The 12,531-nt window shown below is 41.4% G+C and overlaps 2 protein-coding genes across 2 annotated transcripts; one reads left to right on the forward strand and one right to left on the reverse strand.

Moving 5' to 3' along the window:
* Positions 1–924: 924 nt before the first annotated feature.
* Positions 925–3,699, forward strand: gpr182 (G protein-coupled receptor 182). The gene is made up of 2 exons (XM_056258014.1): positions 925–965; positions 2,268–3,699. The coding sequence occupies exon 2, from the start codon at positions 2,271–2,273 to the stop codon at positions 3,345–3,347; it is 1,077 nt and encodes a 358-aa protein (XP_056113989.1). The 5' UTR covers positions 925–965; positions 2,268–2,270; the 3' UTR covers positions 3,348–3,699.
* Positions 3,700–5,966: 2,267 nt separating this feature from the next.
* LOC130090569 (zinc finger and BTB domain-containing protein 39) lies at positions 5,967–12,223 on the reverse strand. Its single transcript, XM_056258006.1, has 3 exons — positions 12,009–12,223; positions 8,255–9,769; positions 5,967–7,219 (listed from the first exon to the last, which is right to left on the reverse strand). Exons 2-3 carry the CDS (start codon positions 9,734–9,736, stop codon positions 6,326–6,328), a joined length of 2,376 nt encoding a protein of 791 aa, XP_056113981.1. The 5' UTR covers positions 9,737–9,769; positions 12,009–12,223; the 3' UTR covers positions 5,967–6,325.
* Between the last annotated feature and the right edge of the window lie 308 nt (positions 12,224–12,531).

A 12,531-nucleotide genomic window follows, 5' to 3' on the forward strand; every position in this document is an offset into this window, starting at 1 on the left:
CATCTAAATAATTCACAGTTGAACTGTGGCGTTTATTATGGTGTGCAGCAATAGGACACAGTACATTTCTTTTTATTTAATTAATTTGTGTAGAGACACCCTGCAGCAAGCACCTAAATTCATAATCATAAAAAGCTATTTTTTGTTAATAAAATTGGACACTCGAACAACCGATTTCTGCTATAATAATCATGCAACTTATCAAAGGTTGCTAATTGTGTTCAAAAATGTGTTGTAGTATTGCTAATATTGCTTCTTAATTATAAATTGCTTGGTTTTGCCTAATTTGCATGTAGATCTCATTGATATGCTAATTAGCACATGTAAAAGCTTATTTTATATACATACAGTATCCACTTTGTATAAAAAATACTACTTAATGATATGTGCAAAATTTTGGTTATTGAGAAAGAGATGTACTGCAATTGTTTAAAACAGTGAATCTCGCTCCAAACACATTAGCAGGCAGAATTCATAATGTGTTTAGCTACCAATAAGAGTATCATGTGCCTGCTCATTAGTACAGATTTGCTGTGCTTGGGGTAACGTGTAACATATACACCCTGGGGCTTGTGCATAATCCTTATTTTGTTGTTGCGCCACACCCTCCTGCAACCACTTTAATTCCATCTTGGCTCCACACGTTGTTTTGACCAATACTCGCAGAAAAACAAACATTCTATCCGGTTATATGGATGATACTGTCGGCCATCAAGAGATTCTCTGAGTCCATCGTGTCAGATTCAACCCCCTCCCGTCCTGTGAGGATGTCCTGTCAGTGTGACGGTGGAGCAACCAGGTGCGTGAGAGGGAGAGGGAAGAGCTTATTTTGCCCCACAAGGCAATGTATGGCTACATCCCACACAACATTCCAGTCAAGCAAAGCCTCCAGTGATATTTTTCCAGGACTGCTTCTACAGAGGGTTCGAACCTGAGTGCCTCATCAGCAGCAACTACACACCAAGGTAGGTCGCCTAGCCCTGTCATTTAGGAAACTATAATAATTTGATTAGCATTGATCCCCGATGTAGTTGCTCAGGATAGGTTGTTCTAATTGGGGAACAAAAACTTAAGTAATCTTTGATATATTTGGTGCCAAACTACTTTTAGAACAGGGGTGGGCAACTCTAGGCCTTGAGGTCCGAACTCGTTAAAAACTTGCTGAGCTGGGAAAGGGCAAAAGGGACAGATTTTAGGAAATAAATATCTGAGACACAATTCTCTAAAAGAAGGGACAGACAACTCGAGGTCCAATTTAGGGTTTAGCTCCAAACCAAAAATCTAGCCAGAGTCTTCAGGATTGCTTGAAAATTAGACATGTATGTTGTGGTGGATTTTTAATAGAAAAGATAGTAAACTATCTTTTAAACTTACCATGATTCTAACATCTAAACTTGACTTCACTTTTTCAGGCCTAAACATTCTATCACTATGAAAAACAATGTAGTAAACGTTCTGTTTTTTTCTATTTGTGTAATGGAACATTCTAAAGTGCTGATGATGACAAATATCAGAAATATACTGTCTGTATTGTGTCATATTGATCAATCAACTGAACTCTTAAAACTTTCCACTTCTTTTTAATGATTCGAGATAGTTTTGCTTATGCCAGTAACAGGTAAAAAAGGTGGGGGCTTGCTTTACAAATTGAACCAATCATATTGATAGAAGGTGACAACATGTTAGTCACGATGATCTTATTTGTTGTGTCTGTCTCTATTCTATAAAAACTGTTGTATTCGTGTTAACTGGTGGGATTCTCTCTGAAATTTGTCTGAGATCCTCCGGCCTTGCTTCTTGGGGGAGATTCTCTGAGAACTGCTCGGGAAGATCTCTCCTGGCCGTGATTAAAGCATTTAAAGGACATTTACTGAAGTCTATCTGTAATTACTGCTGCGCAGTAGGAAGCAAGTCAGATAGGGAAACAAGTTAGAGTTCGGGAACTCAGCTGAAGTCGACTGTAAACTCCCTGGAGACTGTTCGGGAATGTCGATTGGAGACAACCCAGGGAACGTCGATGTGGAGACGACCCAGGTAGACTTAGGTACGTAGTTGGTTAAGGGAAAAATCTACGACAATGTTCAATAAAAGTTAGAGCTAAACTCTGCAGGACAGCATATATGTGGGCCAAAGTTGTTCGGCCCTGCTTTTAGACTATTGTGTGACAAAATGTTTCCACTAAAATCTGTCCCTCTTGCCCTTTCCGAGCGTAGTAATTTTTACCCGTATAATAGGTCAAGTGAACAACTGTCTGTTTCTGTCTGCAGAACATGACCTTCGATCCACACAACTCGACGTACGACTTCTACAACGGCACGCTCTGGTTTGTCAACGAGTGCACCATCCACCTAGACGAGGACGGCCGACGGATCGCTCTTTTCCTCCTTTACCTGATGCTGTTCATGGTAGGGTTGGCCGAGAACACTGTGGTGGTGTGGGTGAACTGGCGTAGGCGGCATTCGGCGAATGGCGTGCTGTTCTGCATCATCAACGTGAGCTTGTCCGACTTAATGGTGATCTTCACCATGCCCTTTTTCATGCTGGAGGTGACCATGAACAAGGTTTGGCTGTGGGGCCGCTTCCTTTGCAAGGTCACGCACCTCGTGTACGTCATTAACTTCTACAGCAGCTCCCTTTTCCTGGCCTTCATGACCCTTGAGAGATACTTGTCCTTGGCACGTCCTAACTCACCCGCCTGCTTTCCCCCAAACCAAAAACGCCGCTGGTTGCTCTGCGCCGGGATCTGGCTCTTGTCGCTCGTGCTGACCTTGCTGGAGAACGTCCACGTTGACCTGCTGGAGTGGGATGAACCGGGCTGCTATATGGTTCCCGAGCAGTACTACACGGAGTGGTTCGTCTCAGTTTCCTTCCTTTGCCTGATATTCCAGTTCCTGGGCCCGGCATCAGTCATCGTCACCTGCAACATCTTGATCGCCCGAGCCGTCCGCTCATCCCCGGACATCCAGAATCGCCGGGACGTGTGGTTGGTGCATGTGTACTCGCTGGTCTTTATGGCCTGCTGGCTACCGTACCATTTGGTGTTGTTCTTGTTGACAATCGACGACCTGGATCCGCACCTGTTCTCCTGCAACACGGTCGGGGTGCTGTACTTCTCGTTTAGCCTCGTGCAATGCTTGTCGCTCTTTCACTGCATCGCCAACCCAATCCTCTACAACTTTCTCAGCAAGAGCTTCCGCAACAATCTAATAAATACAGTGATCAGCCGCATCTCTTCACCGCCGGCCAGCACGCCAGCTAATGCGGTAGCCGACAACACAGGGACGGCCGCGGTGAAAGAGCGGAAGCTCAGCAACACCAGCACGAGCCACTCCGACATTGGCGCGTGAAGAGGGAAACTCCTAAATGACGATTTTGTGAAGCAAAGCACATGAAATGGCCTTGTTGAGGCAGATGTTTTTGGTCATTTGCTTGGTAACTAGCCATATTGTCTCCTGTTTTTTTTTTTTTCACCTCAGTATTGTTAACAGTGCAAGGAAGGAAATATTGTCAACCTTTCGAAACCTTTATTTCCACCGGTTCCTTTTGTCATATCTAGGAACTCCGTAATAAAAACCCTAACCACATGCCAGTGTTTGTACAAAGACTGTTTTGATTGTTCTACTCGACAGAAACTTTCACCTAGTCCATACTCTCAATCACAACACCTATAGTGATGATTAAATGGCTTTTTTGAGCTCAGCAACTTGTTTGTACATATTGTAATGGATGTGATGTCACAAAAATGTTATACAATTTATTTTAAAAGTCATGTTTGAGTGAAAGGGGGAGCGAATCGTGGAGGCTAATGTCATTTTGTTTTTGAGCATGTCCTGCACTGATGTCTGGAAAATTATTATCCATCATAGTAATGTTTGTTGAATATAAATACACTATAAATACTTTTAACATTGATAATCTGTGGTCTTGTGTTCAAATTCTGTGAACATGATCAAAACCTCACTGTTAAAAAAAGACAGGACTCCCTGACTAGTTTTGTAAGTACCGTTTTTATTCAGAAGACAAGAACAGCTGTAGTAAAAGATAACAGATTTCTGATCATGACACTGAACATATATAAATTATATAAATAACACTGAAGTTATATAAGGCAATTGTTTCATGAAGAAAATAAAATGTAGCATGAACATGACATTCCTATCAAACGTTCAACATCAAAGAGAGTAGCAAAGAAAGCACTGATAATATGCATTTTCTTCCTAAAAATAAAACTGACTGATTGATAAAGGTGAAGTAGTTGATAAAACTAGGCAATAAGGCCATTCTCTTCAGCCATTATTTTTCTGTGGTACATTGCAAATAAGGCTATAACAAACACAACGTCCCAGCAGCTTTGAATACATACTTTGTGGTTTGACCAATAACATAAATTATCAATGGACCAGTGTGCCAAATCAATTTTGACGTGAACAAAAAAATTATTTAAACGAACTATGTAAAAGTATCCCATTTAAGAAAGAAGTGTACTAAACAAAAAGGCATATAACTGCTGGGAAAACGATACAGAAGAACATTGCATCTTTCAGAAAATACCGGTAATTGCTTTTATTCATGACAATACCATTTGCACAAAATACTGATATGTGCCCAGTGAAGAAGGTGAACACTGCCATGTGAACCGACTGATATTTTAGCACCTCAGTCTGACTCACTTCTCTTTTCTTAATTTTCCGATTGAAATGAATGAACAACGTTTTAAGTGTTTTGCTTTGTGCACAACATACAAACTATATGATACTGCATCTCATAACTATTTCTAATTTAGTCAACGTCAAGTGATACACTGCACAACTATAAAAATAACAACTATTCTGTAAAAGAAAAGTACCTTTATTTTATTTTTTAAAAAAGGACCTTTTTATTTATATCCTTGACCTACAGCACTGCTTTATTTATCAGAAAACGTAGAAACAAAGTCTTGGTTTATTCTCAACTTGCGCTTGCGTCGTGAAAGAACAAAGGTTACTTTGTGCTTTTCTAGAATAACCAGAGACATTTAGCTTATTGTGATAGAGTTGCCGGAAGAGTATAATAGAGGTAATCGCACATCAGCACTTGGAACCACATCCTGTTAAAAAAAATGACTTTGTTATTAAAACACTACAAATCTTTTTTTTTTTTTACTACTATGGAAGCCAATGGGTCCATCAACTGTTTGATTATCATCATACTTTCAAATATCTTTCTTTGTGTTCAACAGCAGAAAGATACTCATACAGGTTTGGAACAACTTAAGGGAAAGTAAATGATGACAACATTTTCATTTTTGGGTGAACTATCCCTTTAAATGGCTGAAAATAATAATGTGTTTATACATGGTTCTTCAAAACTGCATTTTTTGGTAATTGGTCATTTTAAATGAACGAGTTTGACCATAAAAGTGCCAAACAGTGCTCAGCACACGTGTAAACTCATGGCCTGGTTAAAACCAGACCATTCTCAGTTGTAACTGAGTTATGGTCTGGCAAAGCGTCAGACAAATCATTTCCAGAGGGGCGTCACCAACGGACGTCGCGGATAGACCTAAACCCAATCAGAGCGATGAAGGAGATGACGTATGCAGAGCGGTGGAGAAACATCTCCGAGTGTTGTTCTTTGCTCGGTTTTTAACTAAAAGGAAACGTTCAAATCGCTTAAAACAGACGCGATAGCTGATTCGAACGAGTGATGTTCGACGGCGGCATCCATCTTTGTAATGTAGGCGTCAAAATCCCAGCGCTGTCGTCATCGTGTAAAGCCCGCCCCGACGTTTCTGATTGGTGCCTCGATTTCGACGGATTGGAAATGGGCTTGAATGAGCTCTTTGCCAGACTAACTTTCAGAGCAAATCTAAATTTGCCGGAAGTTGTCTGGGTTTTCCCAGGCTCCTTCAACAGTGTTCAAACACTGCACCTCGTGACGTTCTTGGCAAAAGTTTGAAGAAGCTACAATATAAGATCGTTTGATATGTTTTTTTTATTCCATACCTTTGATGACTTTATTATTATTCTAAAATGTAAAAAAAGAATGGAAATAATAATTAAAAACGAAGAGGTGCGTCCAAACGTTTGATCGGCCGTGTAACTTTGCTCAGTCTCTCTTGCCATCAAGTGGTCAAGAATCAGCACTACATTTTTAAAATAAAGTTTTACCCTTAATTTAGTCTTTAAAAAACAAGAATCAATCTCATTCTGTATACAACAACACAAAGACGATCACATTAAACACTTCATTACATTCTAGGTCTACGGTCACTTGTCCTCGGCAACTTACTGAGTAAGTAAATGTGGGCACACAGTGTGACGGAGAGTTCGGAGGGCAACGTTGTTCAGGTGTCCAGGTTTGGGACGGGCTCTTTAGAGTGGTCGTTATACATGAAGGTCTCCTCGATGTTAAAATCGGGCGGCAGCTGGTCTTTATGGACCTCCATGTGCGAGGAAACCATTTTAAGCGTGGAGAAAAACAATCCGCAGACGGTGCAGCGGTACATGAGGGCGCCCGAGTGCGTCTTTAGGTGGCAGATCATGGTGGATCGGCCACGGAAAAAGCGCAGGCATACTTTGCACTGGTAGGGCTTCTCACCCGTGTGGATGCGGAGGTGGTAGGTGAACTCGCCCGAATGTGCGAAATGCTTGCCGCAATACCGGCATCGATACACTTTTTCCCTAAGCCCCGTGCCAGCACCGGAGTTGCCGTTCAGTACGAGTCCGGCTGGAAACGGGACGCCCCCGTGAGCCATTTTGTCCTGCAGGTTGAAGCCCATGCTCAAATTGAAACCTGCTTTACCCGAGCCGCTCGCCTCCAAAGACGAGGAGGAGGAAGAGGAGTATTCGATGAGCTGGTCTGCCTTGCGCTTGGCCGGCCAAACCTGGCCGCCCTGGAGCTCGTTGGAATGCACGCTGAGATGGTAATGAAACGCGGTTTCGGAGGGGAAGGTCTGCGGACACAGGAAGCAGCGCAGCTCGGCCTGCCCTTCTCCGCTGGTTTCCGGACTGCCGTCGCCCCGTTTCGCTGACGCTCCTTCCTCTGCGTGTACAGACAGGTGTCTCTCCAGCAGTGCACTCTCCAGGAAGGGGTTGGCGCATTGTGGACAAGTGTAAATTGGAAAAAGGTGTGTTAGTGTGTGCCACAGGAGGGCGCATCGAGAGGGCTGAGACAGCTGGCATACTCCACAGCGTAACGTCCTCAAGCATGCGTGGCTCTGAACGTGGTCCCTCACCGCCTGAAGAAAGTGAACAAATCCATCATTAATTTAGACAAATCAATCAAATTAATTGACATATTAAAGTTAAAAGAAACTTTCTGAACAATATCATTTTTCTAGTCATAAAAATATTGCAATATTACACACTAATCTACAAAAGTTTGATAGTTGTGAATCTCACTGAAGTAATTTTCTTCCTTTACCAATACAAGTTAGTACCAACAGAGTGGTAGCTCATATGCGATATGATATAATATTAAATAAAAATATTAAATAGTTTGGTTGCTGTAATATTTACTCTATTATTTGATACAGCTGTTTTATCTGTTTACTGTCTACTTGAGTAGCTGAAAAACTGTGAAGCAATGTTTACTTAGAATATTTTGAATTTCTCTGTACATTTTACTTTTTAATATTATGTTTATATATTTAATATTAGTAATATAATTCATATATATATTTCATAATGATTAATTACCTGTATATAAAACATAAATATAATGTTTAATTTATTAATAATTATAAAATGTAGCTTTTTAAAACATGTTACTTTAATATTATTCATATACTATTTGAGTATTTATCAATATTTTGATTTTATATTATATTTTCATTTTAGTTTGTGCTTTTGTCATTTGTATTAGTTTTTATATTTCTATTTAGCTGTAATTTATTTAAAGTGTGCAAGACTGTCCCATGTCTAAAAAATGCCAAAGTGCAGTGCCCTTAATGCACACTAAACCCACACTAATGCTGCATCAGACTGGTATTCAAGGCTAAGCATATATCACATCATGCATTAGGTTCCCTGAAATCATGTGCCCTGAAATCGCGAGATAGAGAGGAAAACATTCTATTGCAAGTTAAATTAATTAGATATTACATGTAATTTGGTAGTAAAACAAGTTTTTTATATAATTATTTATTATTAAATTTCAGTTTTATTTCAATTAATGATTAAGGCACAAGCATTATGATTCAAAGTTGTCACGTTGCACCTGATTAGGACACGGTATAAGGCTTATAAACAAAAAAAATGTATGCTCCACTAACTTTGAAATCATTTGCCATGGTTTTAGCACAAATGGTGCACTGCAGTTCCCCTCCTTGCCCTTGGGAGGCCCTGTTCAGTTGGTCGGGATTTTGAGGGACACATTTGGCTGCTGACTGACGTCTATGGAGAATCAATGCGGACTCGGTCCGGAATTGGTGCTCACAAACGTCGCAGGAGAAGAGCAAGATGCCCACGTGTGTGAGGGCGTGTGCGACACCAGCAGAACGGTCCGAGAAGGAGGCGCCACAAACTAGACACGAACCCGTTTCCGAGAGGTGCGTCTCAGCGTGAGTTCGTATGATGTCGTTTTCCACCGGAAGCAGCATCCCGCACGATTTGCATGGGTGCGAGGACGCCAACTGGCCAAGAGATACCCCGTTTTCACCGTTCTCAATGCACATCAAGTCCTCGTCGTCCTCTTCCTCCACGATGAAGTGCTCCTCCTCGTCGCTCAGTTCAATAATGTCCTCTGAAAGTGCTCGCCACTGATCGCCACTTTCCGTATGCTCTTCTTGTAGGCGGTGCCTCTTTCTAGCATCATCTTCCTCAAAAAAATCAGAATCTTTGATTGGTCCTGTAACAGCCCCAAGCTGCAAACTGTCCAAGGGGTCACCGGAGGATGACGAAGGGGCGCAGGTTTCACCTCCAAGCTGGGCTGAAGAGTCAGGAATGGAACATGGTTCCTGAGACCCAAACGTCGACTTGCTACCATTAACAACAAGCTGGTTCACTGAGTTGCTTCCTGCATTTTCTTCTTCATCCTCCTGCTCAGTCTTGAGCTGCAAAGCAAGACAAGGAAGAACATCTGCAGAATGGTTACTGTCCGAAGGACTCAGCTTGTTGGTCACCTGCTGGTTGTAACCCAAATGCACCTGCAAGTCTTCGTTTTTAGGTGACTGGGTGGCCAAGTGGGAGCGATTCAGCCTGCCGTTCTTGCCTTGAGAAACCGGAGATGGAGTTACAGGTGTGGGAGCGGCTGAAGAAGAGAGCGAGGAGCAGGATGTTGCGGAGGATGAGCAAACGGACACAGCCACGGCGTTGGCGGTCACCATATCACTTTCCGTATCCCCATCGGCCACCGGGTCTCTAGAGCTGGAGCTCTGCAGGTCAGGAAAGGTGGCATGGCAAGCGCTCACCAACTCCCTCACGCCGAGCCTTTCCGCCAACTCATACAGCACACCCACATTGATCAAATCCGTGAAAATCTCACCCGTGTAGATAAAAGTCAACACCTTCTCGAGATTGGTGGCAGAGACAAAGTCCAGAGAGAAGGTGGTGGGAATGCCATCCTGGTTGAGGGAACCTCTGGAGAAGAGGCTGTTAAAGTGCGTGCAAGAGCACGCCAGTACCACACGATGAGCCGGGAAGGAACGGCCCCCGACCTGGAGGATGATGTCACACAGGAGGCGAGACAGACGGCAGCGGTTGAGCTCGGAGAGGAGACGGGCCGCGTGGCCAGAGCCCTGCAGCCTGATCCGCATGCCTGGCAATAGTGACCAAAGCCAGGATTTGGACTGAAACAAAGAGAAGTGAATCAAAAAGGGTTATGACATAAGATTCAGATGAAATTATAATAGCAAGATTCACTTATATTCAGTACTTTAAGTGGGAAATATCACTGTACCACCTATGCTACGTTCACCGTAATTACCATAATAAGAGATGACAACACATGACGGTGTACTTGGAGCTGTTCGCGACACGTCCTCGGATTCGGTCACTACACTTAGCTTCATTGACTTCCATTCATATGCATGTGAATGTGTCATGCGAAAAGTTCCAAAGCTGCCAATTCGCATCACGTGAACACGTGTGACCAGTAGAAGATCGATACGTCGTCATGGCGTGACCTCTTGGCTGAATTAATAGAATAGAACTAATACAACATTTTTGTAAAGTCGAGTAGATTGTATATATATTTTTTTACATATATGTTAAATTCATGTTTATAAAAAAGACGCAATATCATGACCGTTGCAGCATCCGAACAAATTTTGCATGCTCAAAGTCTAGTGTGACCGCCGCTTTATACGTTTCTCTTGCACTATTAACTCCAAAATAAATCTGCAGTTGTTCTGTGGTACAAGGCATAGTTTTCAGAAATTACATAATTATGAAATGGCATGAACACACCTATAGTACAATATAGGTTGGGCCTTTCCAAATACCAACACTTGTGGTCTTGGCCACTTGAGAGCGCGAGCACGCGACAGTAAGTAAGTGCGCAAGACTGTCCCATGTCTAAAAAATGCCAAAGTGCAGTGCCCTTAATGCACACTGAACCCACACTAATGCTGCATCAGACTAGTATTCAAGGCTAAGCGTATATCCCATCATGCATTACGTTCCCTGAAATCATGTGCCCTGAAATCGCGAGATAGAGAGCAAAACACTCTACTGCAAGTTAAATTAATTAGATATTATATGTAATTTGGTAGTAAAACAAATTGTTAAAGTGTAATTGTATGGGTCCAAAGAGGAATACTGTGTGTATTGTGTACAACATTTGCAACTGCTTTATATCACTTAGGCCTAATTAGAAGCACCACAATTTTAAATGGTGTCTTACACAGGGACTACTGACTAGACATTTAGAAGTTTATTTTATAACTATTGAAAATCAATATTAAGCACTGTAAACACGTGCATTTTTGCAACACTATAAGTTTGTCCCATCGGGTAATAAAAAGTTCTGCACACACTTGCAGTCTTCACGCCTACTTAAACACTTAGGCCAAATACAGGAAATACGTCATGTAAGTAGACAAATGGTCAAGTGCAAAGACGGCAAGTGAAAGGCAAAGGCCGTAGTATTTATGGGTAGTACACTACATTGTTGTCATATGACCGAATCACTCTGCCCGTCCGATTTATGTTTGAAACATTTAGCGTAGAATAATGGCTACTATTTTATTTATTTATTTTAAAACAGTATAGTATTATTAGTATATACTGCACATAATTAGTAAAGTAGTAGGCCTATTGTATTCGCCGATATGACAGGTGCTTGAAAAATAAGAGGGCTTGAAAAATGAAAAATAAGAGGGACGAAAAAAAAATCGTCAGCCAAATCGTAATGTCGTTTCAGAGTCGGTTATTACTGATTCAATTATTTCAGAATTATTGTGATGAAAGAATATGAAGACAAAAATTCTTTGAAATAAAGTGCACGTCTTATAAAACATGCCCAATATCCCCCTAAAAACGAACTAACTAAATTAAATAGCCTATGTATTTCCACTACACATGAAATTACACACTTAACTTAAGTTTACATTTATCACAAACTAGTTTCAACACTGGAAGTCTGGATAGCTCTAGATATGTTTGCTGTATGTGTATATCTAATTAAAAAAACAATACACAAACACACAATTCATAAATACACAAATGTAAAAATAAAATTCACACATGAATGATACAATTCCTGAACAACTGGTGTCCTAACAAAGACAGTACACACACAAATAGGATTTGTGTTTTGGGGGTTAACACAACATTTGCCACCCCTCCGTAACAAAAATGTATATTTAAATATGTGCCGAATACAATCTAGGGTGCAATAAAACTGCTCAATGCATCTTTATTTACTACATCGTTCGTTTAGCCGTAGCTAACCGGTTACCATTGGATTCCATTAGCATGTGCGGCTAAGTAGCACGTAAGCATCATTTCTCGCAGTGGAAATAAAACAGACCGATTGGCCACTAACTAGTACTCAGAAACCATATAACAACTCAAATGTTTGCTTACCCAGAGAGTACTGCTAGGTTGCGATAGATAAATAATCCAACTCGGATCCTGTTAGCCCAGACACTCGTCCCCGCATAGACAAGGCGGTGTTTCAAAGCCTAGTAAGCTGTCTACCTAGATCACTCGGTTGTGTCAGAACGTATCTGTGATGCCCAAAACTACTGTCCAAGGTAAAGAGCTCACTATATGTTTAATACACGGCCATTGTGCCGTAAAGGACTTAGGTAAAGTTGGTTTTATATTCGCACATTCGCGGACTTCCGCGTTCAATAACTCGTGAACTAAACGTTGTTGCTACACATACATATCACAGATAACTACAGATAAAACACCAGAAGCTACCACATACATTTCCTCAAAACGATCTTTCCTTCGCACTGGACAAAATACATTGATCTCTATGCGCAGGCTGCTGAGAAGGGACCATCTGCAAAGTGCAAACCCGAAGGAAAACTCGTTTTGAGGAGATTAAAATATTAAAACAATGTTATTTGTGTAGTAACAATATTCAGCTCACGAGATA

The sequence above is a fragment of the Rhinichthys klamathensis genome, unplaced genomic scaffold, assembly GCF_029890125.1.
Source record: "Rhinichthys klamathensis goyatoka isolate OS25496 unplaced genomic scaffold, OSU_Roscu_1.1 h1tg000147l_1, whole genome shotgun sequence".
NCBI classification, from domain to species: Eukaryota; Metazoa; Chordata; class Actinopteri; order Cypriniformes; family Leuciscidae; genus Rhinichthys; species Rhinichthys klamathensis.

Coding starts and splice junctions, on each gene's coding strand:
- gpr182 (XM_056258014.1), top strand. CDS start 2,271: ATGACCTTCGATCCACACAACTCGACGTACGACTTCTACAACGGCACG.
- LOC130090569 (XM_056258006.1), bottom strand. CDS start 9,736: ATGCGGATCAGGCTGCAGGGCTCTGGCCACGCGGCCCGTCTCCTCTCC. Junction 7,220..8,254: donor CCATGGCAAATGATTTCAAA/GTTAGTGGAGCA, acceptor CACTTTCTTCAG/GCGGTGAGGGACCACGTTCA.